The 12,461-nt window shown below is 53.2% G+C and overlaps 7 protein-coding genes and 1 non-coding gene across 8 annotated transcripts; 3 read left to right on the top strand and 5 right to left on the bottom strand.

Moving 5' to 3' along the window:
* Positions 1 to 362: 362 nt before the first annotated feature.
* CC84DRAFT_763764 (uncharacterized protein) lies at positions 363 to 730 on the top strand. The gene has a single exon (XM_018187349.1). It carries the CDS (start codon positions 429 to 431, stop codon positions 696 to 698), a length of 270 nt encoding a protein of 89 aa, XP_018036774.1. The 5' UTR covers positions 363 to 428; the 3' UTR covers positions 699 to 730.
* A 1,737-nt stretch (positions 731 to 2,467) lies between these two features.
* On the bottom strand, positions 2,468 to 3,343 carry CC84DRAFT_1217630 (ras-domain-containing protein; the record flags this gene model as incomplete). The annotated part of the gene is made up of 2 exons (XM_018182914.1): positions 2,468 to 3,121; positions 3,266 to 3,343. The coding sequence occupies 2 exons, from the start codon at positions 3,341 to 3,343 to the stop codon at positions 2,468 to 2,470; spliced, it is 732 nt and encodes a 243-aa protein (XP_018036773.1).
* Positions 3,344 to 3,779: 436 nt separating this feature from the next.
* On the bottom strand, positions 3,780 to 5,358 carry CC84DRAFT_763737 (uncharacterized protein). Its single transcript, XM_018187348.1, has one exon. The coding sequence runs from the start codon at positions 5,087 to 5,089 to the stop codon at positions 3,818 to 3,820; it is 1,272 nt and encodes a 423-aa protein (XP_018036772.1). The 5' UTR covers positions 5,090 to 5,358; the 3' UTR covers positions 3,780 to 3,817.
* A 60-nt stretch (positions 5,359 to 5,418) lies between these two features.
* CC84DRAFT_1120327 (uncharacterized protein) lies at positions 5,419 to 6,378 on the bottom strand. The gene is made up of 3 exons (XM_018175575.1): positions 6,000 to 6,378; positions 5,723 to 5,946; positions 5,419 to 5,666 (listed from the first exon to the last, which is right to left on the bottom strand). The coding sequence occupies exons 1-3, from the start codon at positions 6,172 to 6,174 to the stop codon at positions 5,643 to 5,645; spliced, it is 423 nt and encodes a 140-aa protein (XP_018036771.1). The 5' UTR covers positions 6,175 to 6,378; the 3' UTR covers positions 5,419 to 5,642.
* Positions 6,379 to 6,652: 274 nt separating this feature from the next.
* On the top strand, positions 6,653 to 6,759 carry CC84DRAFT_t47. The gene has a single exon. It is a non-coding gene; the product is annotated as a tRNA-Lys (tRNA).
* Positions 6,760 to 8,356: 1,597 nt separating this feature from the next.
* Positions 8,357 to 8,859, top strand: CC84DRAFT_763731 (uncharacterized protein). The gene is made up of 2 exons (XM_018187347.1): positions 8,357 to 8,641; positions 8,698 to 8,859. The coding sequence occupies exon 1, from the start codon at positions 8,390 to 8,392 to the stop codon at positions 8,612 to 8,614; it is 225 nt and encodes a 74-aa protein (XP_018036770.1). The 5' UTR covers positions 8,357 to 8,389; the 3' UTR covers positions 8,615 to 8,641; positions 8,698 to 8,859.
* A 667-nt stretch (positions 8,860 to 9,526) lies between these two features.
* CC84DRAFT_1187317 (glycosyl hydrolase 53) lies at positions 9,527 to 10,665 on the bottom strand (the record flags this gene model as incomplete). The annotated part of the gene is made up of 2 exons (XM_018180921.1): positions 9,527 to 9,962; positions 10,031 to 10,665. The coding sequence occupies 2 exons, from the start codon at positions 10,663 to 10,665 to the stop codon at positions 9,527 to 9,529; spliced, it is 1,071 nt and encodes a 356-aa protein (XP_018036769.1).
* A 529-nt stretch (positions 10,666 to 11,194) lies between these two features.
* Positions 11,195 to 12,429, bottom strand: CC84DRAFT_1164676 (DUF339-domain-containing protein). Its single transcript, XM_018178535.1, has 2 exons — positions 11,899 to 12,429; positions 11,195 to 11,779 (listed from the first exon to the last, which is right to left on the bottom strand). The coding sequence occupies exons 1-2, from the start codon at positions 12,377 to 12,379 to the stop codon at positions 11,292 to 11,294; spliced, it is 969 nt and encodes a 322-aa protein (XP_018036768.1). The 5' UTR covers positions 12,380 to 12,429; the 3' UTR covers positions 11,195 to 11,291.
* Positions 12,430 to 12,461: the final 32 nt, after the last annotated feature.

Here is a 12,461-nt window from a genome sequence, read left to right as displayed (position 1 = left end):
ATGTGGACCCCTCTTCTGAAATGGCGTTACACGCTGGCCGGATCGTTTCGCATGCAGGCGCCTCAGGAACTCCGACGGCGGCGAGGCTCAGCGGAATGGTGCAGCGCAGGGTCAAAGAGGCGTGAGGGGAGGGGAAGGACTGGAGTATGTACAGAGGAGGGATGTGCCGCAGGCAAGCAGGCACGGAAAGATTTATTGCGAGTGCACGAGGACTCTCCTCAGTCTGGTGCTCGTCTGGGTCAGCTGGCGCCTCTCTGTCGCGCAGCAAGCGGCTAGCCCAGGCTGAGCGTGACCTTGATAGGGCCGGCCGCGAACTGGAGCGCGAGGTACCGGGCTGTGGCTGATGGCCTGGGTGCCAGGATCCAGCGTGTTGCTATTATGGGCCGCAACTGGCTGCCCACAAATGAGCCGCCCGCGCGGATGATGACATGTTTCAGCGCGTTTGCTTGCTTGCTGCCGGGCAGTCTGCGTGCGCGCCGCCTCAGTGCGCCGCTGCTGCTGCTGCCGCTGCCGCCAGGCACCGCCGGGCCCTGCGCAGTGCTCTCAGGTTCCTGAGCAGCGCAGGTGTGCCGCTAGAATCGTCCTTCGATAGGCAGGCCGATGTGATTCGAGGGCCAGGCGACGCCCACCTCTTTTCGGACACATGCCGATCCCGCACAGCGGGGTCAAAGCGCCGCTGCGCTGTGCATCACGATTGACACGGGACCCCGAGCGGAGGCCGCGAGCCTGGCGCAGGACGATCGCTGCCAGCCAGGCCGTCAACGAGCGTGGGGATCGTCTCGCGGGAACGCCTGCTCTGTGCTAAGACAGACACACACAGTCTCTCCTGCTCGCAGCAACGCTGCGCGTCGCCGGGCGTCTTGGAGAACTGGCTGGACCCCGCCCTGGCGCAATCGCGATCGGCCCCAGTCGTCTGTGCATGACGGGGCGCCGGGCTACCTGAGTAGGGTTAAAGCCACTTGGTCGTTCGTGGGATGGCCGCCATTGTGCCATCGCAATGTGGGAGGGCTTGAAATGCCGTGTGCGCGCTTCGTCTGCTCGCCCTCATGCAAGTCATTTCATGCCTCGTCGGCTGCCAGCCGTCCGCCGTGTCTGCGCCTGTTTTCTCGCGTCGAGACGCTCCCAACAATCGGCCCTGTCGCTTTCGGCGTTGCACGTCGCAACGTCTCCGTGCGAAGGTGCCGGCTCCGATTGCGAATTGGCTGCCGCGGTGCACACTCCAATATCCGACCTGCTCAACACGGCGAGGCTAGAACCAGTTGGTCTTCACCTCGTCTATCCGCGCTGAGGGGGTGGTGACCCACCTGCAATGCCTATGGCCACAGGAACACTCGTGCACGCCCACGCCCCGGATAAGCTCGACCGCAATGCTTCGCGCGCCTTCTGAATGCGATGATGCTGCTGCTGCTGCGGCCGTCGTTATCATCGCCTGGTGCCTGAATGCCACGGTAATGCGTGGCAAGCGTGCCGCGCGGCGGCAATGGGAATTGGCAGTCCGGCCGTCATGGAGATGATTCCGATGCCCTGTTTCTGGAGCGCTCGCCTCGTGGACTGTTCACGCCCTGCTTCCTCTGCCACAGTTAGTCGCATCCCTGCATCGGGAGGCACAGCGCTCCGTCCGATCGTACCAGCGTGCCAACTTTTGGCGCGATGCCAGTTTCACCTCCACAGCAGCACTGACGTCATGTGTGGGAATGGGCGCATCCCGAAAATGAAATATGGCAAGTGCGACCCACAACATGCTCCGACAGCGAAACACCGCCTTGAAACCCGCGCCATTTTTTTCAGATTCCATCATGATCGTGCTTCTGTTGACTTATCCTGGTTGCTTGGCCAAGGACGGAAGCTGCCGGTTTATGTAATCCACCTGGCACAATGAAGCCCACCGTTGCGTCCAGACCTGAATCCACCTCACCAAAGTCTCACCGTAATTGCAATGACACGTGTATCGCCGTGGTCGGATCATGTCAATTCGCGTCGACGTGAATCAGTCGGTCTCGACCGTGTGACGGCCATGGTTGCTACCTTCCGACCACCTCTGCCTTGTCTAAATCTGAGGAATTGAGATTGCAGGCTGCGTGTTTAATTTGGCACAAACGTTGTGTTTATCGATAAGCATTTTATTCGAAGACCATGACAGACGTCGCCCATTCCAACGTGAGACACTGGTAGAACTAAAGCCCAGGAATTGAATCATCTTTCGTGGTATGCTTGCATTCGGATAGCTCAGGGCAACACTGTGCAGGGTTCATGAGCGTCTCGACTTTCACTGTCATTATTATTGCCCAGAGGGCAGAACCGTCCTAAGTCTCAATCGCGACACGGGATATATCATTTCCTGCGATAAAAGAGTAGGAATGAACTGATCGACAAACCAAAACCAGACCAAGAGCAAGTACTATTGCAGAGAACCTTCTGGTAAGAACACAGTCAGCTGTTCATCGCCCGACCCAACCATTATCCACAACTAGCACGCACAACCCTCCTTTGCACCTTGCGGCGTTGCGCCCAAGTTCACCCGCGCCTCTTCCTGCCTGCCGCCGAGGTTTGTCTGTCCGCCAACACCTCGCGGGCCCTTGAGGCTCGTCTCGGGAATAGCGTTCGCAATTGCCGTGAAGACCTCTGCAACGTTCTGTCCAGTCTTGGCACTCGTCTCGAAGAACAGGAGGCCCTCCTCGTCCGCGTATGTCTTCGCTGTCTTGGTGGGAACTCTCCTCGCGTCTGTGCCATCATCCTCGTTCGCTTCCTCGCCCTCTGCTGCCGGTGCGGCGTCGGCGTCTTCCGGGCTCTCTTCGCCCGCTGCCGCCGCCAGATCGGACTTGTTCCCCACGAGCGAAATCACGATGCCAGGCGACGCTTGGCGGTGTAATTCGGCGACCCAGTGCTGGGCTTTTGTGAGAGAAGACGGCTTCGTGATATCGTAGACGACCAGTGCGGCCTGCGCGTTGCGATAGTACATGGGCGCTAGAGAGGCGAAGCGCTCTTGGCCAGCGGTATCCCAGATCTCGAACTTGATGGTTCGCGTAGGGAGGTTGCACTTCTGCGTAAGGAAAGCGGCTCCTATCGTGGGCTCCTTGTTCTCCTGGAAGTCGTTGTTGACGAAGCGCATAACCAGCGATGACTATATAGCGATTAGCTATGCATGAAGTCCCTGAGGAACGCGGAGCCGGAGCAAAAGCCCGGGTGCACTATTGTACCCGGGATGCGATGTGCAATCCAAAGGCTAGTATGACTCGAGATGTCAGCTCCGTAGGTGATTACCTACCTTTCCAACAGCTGCCTCTCCCAGCAGCACCAGCTTGACGCTGCTGCTGGGTTTCGGCTGTGAAGATGCGTCCGCCATGGCGGGCTGGGTATCGGTAGGCGCGCGAGTAGCGGGTTCGAAGATATGTGTGTAATTTCGTGCGGTGAGCGAGAAGTATTCAGGCGTTCGATAATGGGGAGCGTGAGAGAGTGTAGGCAGACAGTTTGATGCCATGACGACCGCAGTTGATGGGCTTGGGCGTCCGCACGCGCCACAATGCGCTAAGCCTGTTTTGAGACAACCAAAGCGGAGCTCCCTCACAGGTGGGTGCTCTCTTCACTTGAAGTCTCCATTCATCAACGTGAACTAATTCAATCCAAATGAAGTCTTCGAGTCTCAAGTCTCGAGAGTGTGGTGGACTCCGCGCCCCTTGAGCATGTTCACCTGCATTAAACGATGAGTTGATTTACGTAAACCTTTACCAATGCATTCGGCAAACTTGATTGCGTTCGCAAGCCCATTGACCCAGCCATCAAAGGAAGATTGATATTGATCCTCAGCGTTTTTGAATTCTCAGACCGCAGGTCCAGCGCCAATCCAGACTCTGTACGACCTAAAGGGTCCCCTTCTCGCATCGACATTGTTGTACTGCCTACCGGCGCTCAACTCCAATTGATTCGTGCAGAAGTACAGCCAACCATCCCAGATCGCCGCGCTATCCGCATGCTGTATCAACGCATTCCTCACCAACGTCTTAACGACATAGTCTCTCGCCGGCACCGGTTCTAAGGCATTCGAGCTACCAGGTGGAACGCCATTCACTATTTCATTAACCGCAGCTTGTAGCGTATCGACGTAGAAGATCGCGTTGTGCTCGCTCGCACAAATGTACACACGGCCCTTGTCATCGGCTGTGAGACCTGCTTGCTCGGTACCACACTGTCCTGGGTCCTGTACGTAGGCCAGTAGATCCTCGTCTGAGATTGAATTGTCGATGACTGCGGCTTGGGAGATGTAGTAGAAGCGGCGCGACGCAAGTACACCCCAGTACACGTTTCCCGATGCCAACGCGATACCATCCGAACCTGTGGTAATGGAGGACTTACGCGTCCCATTCCAGTTGTATATGGGTTGACCGTTGTACACGCCCACATACCCCTCGTCGGCACGCGTGTACGTAGTGTTGAAGAGCCGGCGATTCGCAGCGCCACTGGCTAGATTGACAGATAGGATAGACCCAGCGTCTGACTCGTCGGTGATAAACGCGTAGCCGTCATCTCCAAGTGTGTTGTTGATGCGCACATCGTTTGCGTTCATGTTATCGTAATACAGCTCGGAGGGAATGATGTACGTCCGTAGTAACTCTCCAGCTAGAGAGAAGCTCATTATCTTGGCTCCGTATTCGATTGCGGACTTTTCTCCCGGTGGGATACCGGAATCGACGACCCAGAGCTGGTTGACGTTATCTAAGACGACATTTTGTACGTTGATGAAGCAAGTGCTGGCATTCTGGCCAGTGGTGCAGTTTTGAATGGCAGCGGATGGCCACGGCTCCTCTGTGTCGAAGGAAGTACACTTGACAACATTTTCTGGTGTAGGCCCAGAATTACGAGGATAGGTCAGGTATAGAACTAGATTCGGGTCGATAGCTAGGCCAGTAGGCGCCCTTGTAGATTCGTGGACGGGTTCAAGTTCAGGCCCGATAATAGTGAAGTCTGTTGGACAGACCCCGATGGTGCTGTTGGCATTTTCTACTATCGGTGCCGGGCAAGTCGTCGGGAATTGCGCAGCTATAGTGGAGAGGATGGCAAGAATGGCCGATGGAATAGCCTGTTTTGACTTCATGGTTGGTGCGAAATAATCACAGAAGCAGCGAGAAACAATCAACGGTCTTGATAAAATTGCGGCTGGTCAACGTTAGAGCCGGCTGGAGTTCAGCGTGGCATGTATACTTACTAGACAATAGAGACGGGCGTGACAAGTCGTATTCACACCAAGACTCTTGGAATTGGGAGTGCGCTGGACGTTTCCCTTTTTGTATGAATTGACCCCGCAAACGTAGTACTGCACGACGTCATTACCAATCAATATGAGAAAACAGCGACTTCCCTCACGATTCGCTTTGTTCAAGTCAAGAAATTGCAAGTGCGAGGGACGCACGCAGTATCAGTATGGGAAAGCCTTAAGATTGAGCTGGGTTGCGGGTTAATCCCACCTGTCTGGTACAGCTGCAGCTTCCATTGCAGAAGAACGACGACCACCCAGAATATGAAAAGATGACAGGTTGTTTGTACAGGAGGATCAGTACAGACTTCATTGTGTATCCACAGGACAGAAGCAATGAACGAAGAATTAGCTCAGTGAAGTCTACTTTGTCGCTTGCCTACATTGACATATCTCACTTAGCCTGCGCACCAGTATCCTATGCATCATTAGCAGACGGCACATCTCAATCATTTCTCTATTCTTGTAACTGACCAGATACACCTGATAGAATTCCATCTTGACCTTCTCCTCCTCCTTGACCAACCTCGCATACGCCGCCCAATCTAAACTCGACTCCCCGCCAGCCTTTAACCCATACTTGACCGTTCCATGCAGCATCACCTCATTTGAATTCGGACCATACGGAAAGATCTTGATCGGGTTGTGCACACGACTGGCGACCTTGTCCCACAGACCTTTGCGGAGCGCGAGGATTTCTGGTTGCAAAAGTGAGCGGGTGCTTCGGTGGCTCGTCAGGGCCGCGATTTACCTTCCGAGCCCTGTGCCTTTTTGGATGCCATTATGAGCGCCGCATCTTTGGTGAAAAATTGCACGTATGCATCGTGCGCATCGGGAATATCGGAGGTTGCGTAGAAGTCTTCGAAGAACTTCTTGAATGCGGGCTCGAAGGGTATCGAGGGATATTCGGAGGTGTAGGACGACATGGTATTGTTAATATTCCAGTGTTTCTGTGCGGGGTCGAGATGTGGTGTTTTCTTTCACGACGAGCAAATATGGAGACCTTGACGTATGCCCGAGGTCCTGCATCGGGTAGCGCACTTGCGCGGCAATGGTTCAGCAAGCACTATTGCTTGCTGCGCGAGGAGTACAGAGAAAATCGCACTCGCCAATATATATGTACGTTGTATTATGCAACATGCGTTGGAACATTAATCAGAGTCCAGCCAATCGTACTCAGGACTGTTTGAAGTTCCTAGGCCGTCTATTGGTATCGTCGTGATTATAGCCCCGTTAGGTCACGATTCGGTTGTGGTTGATTTTGCTGAGCTAGCACCAGCGCTACCCCACATTATAAAAGCAGATTCTCAAGAACTGATGTGCGACAAAGAAAATTTTCAGCGCCGCTCTATATTGTGATATATATATGTAACACTTAGTAAATTGTCTATCCAACATCCGGAAGCCCGGCTAGCTCAATCGGTAGAGCGTGAGACTCTTAAGTATTCACGGTCTAAATCACTCGATTACGCGGCATCTCAAGGTTGTGGGTTCGACCCCCACGTCGGGCTACCTTTTTGCAGTTCCTGCGACTTCTATCTAGTTTTTGCTGCCTCTTCCATACCGATCGAGTTGTCCAAAGAAAACAACGCGAGTGTTAGGGTACGGACGAGTGCTGGCGCGATGGCGGCAGAGCGTGTCGCGTCTCTTTTTGTCCCATGTACAAGCTATAGGCTGACAGCACTGGTAAGGTTGCATGAAATTGAAAAAAGCTCAATAGCTTGTCGACCGATACTGTAAGCCTTTCGTCTAGTAAGTCCGAAACAGTATTGCTGCAAGCTCCAATGAGGATATAAACTGCGAGAAGTGGAGGCGATCCAGTCAGATATTTGCAGAAAGGTTGACTTCCAGAAAGGACTTGTGACAGCTTTCGAAGTAAGAACTTTGCAAGTTTCGACATAGATCTAGCTGATCTAGGTATTAGAGCGCTTATAGGGATGAGGCACCCGGCGCGGTAAAATTAGTGTAACAATCTCCCACATACTCATTCTTACTGTACGCAGAACTAAAATTCGAACAGACTCATTCACAACGATGAAGAAGCATTTTCAAGATTATTACGAGACATCAATAATGACAATAAATGGCTCGCCACCTGCAGAAACCCGCTATTTCAACCTGGAATCTGGAGTGTAGGGGCGGGGAAAACAAAGCTGTATCCAACGCGGAAAGACAAGAAACGCCAGGTGAATCAAGGCGCTATTTCTATTAATCATTGGCTGCATAGTATTCCAGACCACGATAAGAAGGCAGACGACGCAAGCGACGACAGTAGCAGCGACGATGATACCGATACGCTTCAACAACTGGTCATTTATTGGCAGTACCGAAAGTCGTTTGAGTCACACCTCCAGGACGAGGCAACGGCAGGGCCTGAAGTCATTTCTGCGTACAATCTCCCTCGAATTGAGAGAATTGAGTCTATTAACGAAACGACATTGAACGTAAGTTCCACATCGGCTGGTAATTTTCTATCGAATTCGTCAACTGCAGCAGCCGCAAGGTCGACAGAAAAGTCTGCAGCTGGACCAACTTCAGCCGCAACCAGAAAAAGCAGGAAGCTGGCTGCAACGCTAAGGAGCGTTGAAGACTGGTGAGAGCTATTGCGTCGTTCGAACATGATTGTCGTCTTCGAGAAATCAGCCCTCAAGTCTCGCAGGGTGCCGTCGATTGTAGTTGATGATCTAAGCCTGACTGTGTCTTCTGGCAAGCTCGTTGTTGACGCAACCAACATGAAGACGCCCATTCAAAACTCTTGGGGTGGCATGCGCAGATTACATCTAATCCCACGTAACGACATACACTTGATCAAGGGTGTGATGGAGAGAGTTTTCGACATACTGGAAGAGGATTTAAACAGAAGAATCAATTGGTATGTTTTCCAATGCGCAAGATTAGACAGGGCCGTATACCATAAGCCTGATAACGACAAGATTGCTCCCAAGCTTTGGATGTACTTCAAACAGTTTCAGATTGCAAAAAAAAAAAAAAAAGACAAACACACTCATATTTCTCGCCAGCGATGTCCGCACTCACCTTATCGAACAAGGCCTCGGTGACGACTTTCAATCTACTTTCGTATCGAGGCTCAGGATATTTGCGGATGATGTCGAGGAGGATTTGAGAAAGCCCGTAGTAGAGATGATCGATCTCGTCTACAAATCGATCAGCATAAACGATGCTCGGCGATCGATGGAGCTCAATGCAAGCTTGTGGCGCCTGAGCTGGGTCACATTCATCTTCTTGCCACTGACTTTTCTGGTTGGCTTCTTCGGGATGAACGTGGACGTGTTTGGTGACAACCCGCCTTTGAAATGGCAAGGCATTTCATTTTATCCCAGCTTCTGTACTACTGCTAAAACGTGAAGGTATTTCATCGCTGCATTTCCATTCGTGAGTTCCTCACTCCCAGCAGTCTTGTGCCAGACGTGCTAACTGATGTGGCGCAGCTCATATGCATCATAATCTTATGGCTGCTCTTCAAACATTTCATGACCAGGTATGGTTCATTCAGAGAACTGGTCAGCTCAGTCCTATCATGGGTAATCATACTGCCTCGTGGGTACACTCTCTCGGTTCAAGAACGCGGGTGGGGAGCCAGAACTAAGAGCAATTTCATCCGGAAGCGTACCAAGTCACGACGATGATCCGTCCGCGGAGATCTACGAGTACAATGGGTTTGATTCATTTTGACAGCCGTTCTGAGAGATTGTACCACGGTCTGGTCTACACCTTGTGATAATTTAATCTCTTCTTCAGCTACTGCGTCGCCTTTCCTCGGAAAGGGGTAGGCAAGATGGAGGCAAGTAGGAGGTTTTGCCTGGATTAGTTTAACAACCAGTTCATGCTAGGTCTTTCTTGTTCTCAATATCTCGTGTAACTATGCGTATCATCAGTATCCACTCTTAAGGAGTTCCCCTTCTCACGCGCATAACGAAGCCCATAGACGACCGCCGTAATGACACCATATCAGGAGAACCCTCGCCCGCAGCCTCTTGACCACTTCGATGCGCACTCTATGACAGTAGTCTCCTACGTCTCCAACATGCAATATCCTCCGTTTGACCTCCAAAGGAGAAGACACAACCTGTGAAACGGAATTAGCGAAGATATTCGAGTAAGAAAAGAACAAACATTGTGTCGTACAAGTCAGTTGATGAGTCGACGAGAAGGTTCACAACGATCTGGACTTCCGGTGATCAAATGGACATATACTCATAGCCGTTTCAATGCACACGATTATGCATCGTTATACATGTTCCTGATATATACCAACGCCTATATCTGCTTGAAAACCGCCAAACTGTCCAACACCTTCCCACTCGAATCAACCATCAGATTGCTTCCACACGAGCTACCCAACCCCGCGTTATCGATCCACGCCGGCTCCCAGTAGAACAGTCCCGTTCCTCTTCCCCCAGGCACCGCAGCGACGCGCTTCGCAACCTCCTTCATCCACGTCGTCTGCCCTGCGCTGCTGAACGGGATGCTCTTCGCGTCGCTGGGAAAGGCGTAGGCAGGGTTCGGACAGCTGACAGGCCAGTTCGTCTCGACGACCATGATGTCTTTGCTCCACTTCTGGGAGATAGTGTTCAGGGAGGAAGAGAGGGAAGATAGGGTTGCCGCAGAGTTGTAGAAGGGGTAGTAAGAGACAGCAATAACATCAAAGGCGTCAGTCCAGAAGCCGCCTCCAGAGTTGAGGACGGTGTCGTACCTATTCCACATTAGCCCCCAGTCAAACACCAGCTCAGTCAGATCCAAAGCCGGAGGAAGCGCACTCACCACCACGTCTGCGTATCCGCCTTCCACCCGTTGTCCAAATGCACCAAAATCTTCGGCTTCGGATCCATCTTACTCTCCTTGACCCCATTACTCGCGCTTTTCAGCAGCTTCGCCACCGTCTTCGGCCCATCACTATTCGACAGCCTCCCCGTATTCCACAGCAAGCCAGGCGTGATCTCGTTCCCGATGCTCACCAGCGCAAGCTTGATCCCCGCCGCTGCAAACGCATTCACCACATCGTTCGTGTACTTCCACACCTGGGTGACCAGCGCATCCGTCGACAGACTCGCCCACGCCGCGGGCTTGGTCTGGTGCGCGGGATCCGCCCATGTGTCGCTGTAGTGGAAGTCGAGGTAGATTTGCAACCCCGCGGCCTGCGCGCGCTTCGCGAGCTTGAGGTTGTAGTCGAGGTTGTAATTGCCGTCGGAGGGGTTGACCCAGATGCGCTGGCGGACCGTATTGACGCCGGAGGCTTTGAGGATGGTTTCGAGGGGCTGCACTTGGCCCGCCGGGTTCTTGTAGGTGCGGCCGGCTTTTTCTTCGACCAGGAGGGAGGACCAGTCTACGCCTTTGAAGGGGAGGGCGGCGAGGCTGGGGGCGGCGAAGAGCGCCGCGAGCAGCACGCTGAGGTGCATGATGGTCACGGTTCGAAGTTTTTCACGGTTGCGTGGAGCAATGGCGACACCCCATTTCATGGAGTCTCGCCATTCTTCTTATAAACATGGTTCACTCTTCCTACTATTCTGCGTCGAGGTCTGCTCCGTTGATATTGTTTAGCAGAAAAACGGATCGTTAAAACGGGATGTGGGAGATCTTGCGCCAATGAGGTCCTGTTTCAAGACGTGCAAGTGTCACCGGGTATGTCATGTAGATTGCTGACAGGACAAAACGTGCACCATAGCGCGGTCTGGGGAAGTAGTCTCGCCTGATGCGTGATCCTGGATTGGGCTCGTTAATATCGTCGCTTGATGGCGCTGCACCGGCTCCGGACTATTTTGCAATAAGAGCCGGGACTTGTACGAATTAATCTGAGCTTATACATGCTTCGGGAAAGCTATCCGTCACGAGGCTTCAGCATTACCCGTTCAGGACAATTGGATGCGGACCGGGTGCTGTTCTGCTATAGGTGTAGTCGACAATGATTTGCAGTGTGATGCTGGATTGATGACGCTAAGACAGTGAATTGGCTGGATGGCGATACATGACTATATTACAGCAGCGGATGATGCAGGAAGACCAGAAAGTGCAGTGACCTGTGCGGCTATTTGTCGAAATGTCGGATCTTGGGCATCATTCCCAAACCACCGGTTCCCTTGGTTCCCTGTCCCAGATCCTTCCCACCAACCTTGGAGCCTCCTTCCTGTGCGCCACCAGCACTCCTGCTTGTAACATGGTTTCTTAGCATAGTAAGAATCTCGCTATCCTTCCACCTCGCCGGCACAGGCCGATAAGCAGGCTTGAAAGTGCCGATCGTCTGCGCCCATTCGCCCTTCGCAGGCGCCCTCTTCTGCTCGTCCTGCTCCTGGCCTTTCGCGTTCTCGGTGGCCAGCTCTCCAGACTGCCCCTCGGCCGTCTCCATGGACGTCGGGGTGGGTTCTTGCGTCGCCCAGTAGTAAATGTCCCAGTCGTTTTCATCGAGGAAAAGATCGAATTGCTCGAGTTGCGAAGGCGTCATGGTGGCGAGATTTGCATCGGCGAAGGTGGACATGAGAAGCTCACTTTCGAGGGTTCCCCTCTTGCGGCACTGATCTAGTAGTTGTTAGTAATGTTGAAGTGTCGCATATCCACAAACATCGTCTCGATCCCCGAGCGCATTCAGTAAAGAAAGGGAGGCGACAAGCGTGCTGTGGACGGGATAGGAAACGGACATAATAACCTTGCCCGCATGGTGTTCTCATCCTCGCCCGTTCGCCTCAGCGGCTCCACCTTGAAGGTTGCGCCTTCCATTTCTCCGACACCGAGCTCATTCGTTCCCTTCAGGTCCTTGTTCGACCCGCTGACGTCTTCGCTCTTGCTGCCTTGAGTGCCGCCAGTCATGCGCTCGGTGTTCTCAGGTACTGCGTCTTTCGGCGCAAAGCCTGGGTCCACGGACGTGACCAGCTCGGGGGGCGGCGCGTCTTTGCCTACGCTGGGCATCTCGTTCGCGATGGTCGAGGTGGTGTTGGTCATGTGAGGATTGAGTGGCCTGGATGTCTGAATCCTGCGATACTCGTCGGCTGTGTCGTTTGCGCGCTTGTTCAGCGCTTCGAACTCGTTGCATCGTGCAGCGTAGACGGAGAAGAATCGCGCTGGCTGGCTGAGCGACAAAAGAGCTCTCGAGGAGCGGATGGCAAGACGTGCGTGCGCCATTTTCTGTATTGTGTTGTTACAGGTGCTGCATCAATTGGCGATGAATGCGGGCTGGAGACGGCGAGAGTGCACGGCAAAAATG

The sequence above is a fragment of the Paraphaeosphaeria sporulosa genome, assembly GCF_001642045.1.
Source record: "Paraphaeosphaeria sporulosa strain AP3s5-JAC2a unplaced genomic scaffold CC84scaffold_5, whole genome shotgun sequence".
NCBI classification, from domain to species: domain Eukaryota; kingdom Fungi; phylum Ascomycota; class Dothideomycetes; order Pleosporales; family Didymosphaeriaceae; genus Paraphaeosphaeria; species Paraphaeosphaeria sporulosa.
This window is presented reverse-complemented; position numbering and strand designations above follow the sequence as displayed.

Excerpts from the sequence above, each read along its gene's own strand:
- CC84DRAFT_763764 (XM_018187349.1), top strand. The coding sequence starts at position 429 with ATGTTTCAGCGCGTTTGCTTGCTTGCTGCCGGGCAGTCTGCGTGCGCG.
- CC84DRAFT_1120327 (XM_018175575.1), bottom strand. The coding sequence starts at position 6,174 with ATGTCGTCCTACACCTCCGAATATCCCTCGATACCCTTCGAGCCCGCA. Across the intron at positions 5,947-5,999 it reads AAAGGCACAGGGCTCGGAAG|AAATCCTCGCGCTCCGCAAA; the intron begins GTAAATCGCGGC and ends TTTTGCAACCAG. Across the intron at positions 5,667-5,722 it reads AATTCTATCAGGTGTATCTG|GATACTGGTGCGCAGGCTAA; the intron begins GTCAGTTACAAG and ends AATGATGCATAG.
- CC84DRAFT_763731 (XM_018187347.1), top strand. The coding sequence starts at position 8,390 with ATGATCGATCTCGTCTACAAATCGATCAGCATAAACGATGCTCGGCGA.
- CC84DRAFT_1164676 (XM_018178535.1), bottom strand. The coding sequence starts at position 12,379 with ATGGCGCACGCACGTCTTGCCATCCGCTCCTCGAGAGCTCTTTTGTCG. Across the intron at positions 11,780-11,898 it reads CATGCGGGCAAGGTTATTAT|ATCAGTGCCGCAAGAGGGGA; the intron begins GTCCGTTTCCTA and ends AACAACTACTAG.
- CC84DRAFT_763737 (XM_018187348.1), bottom strand. The coding sequence starts at position 5,089 with ATGAAGTCAAAACAGGCTATTCCATCGGCCATTCTTGCCATCCTCTCC.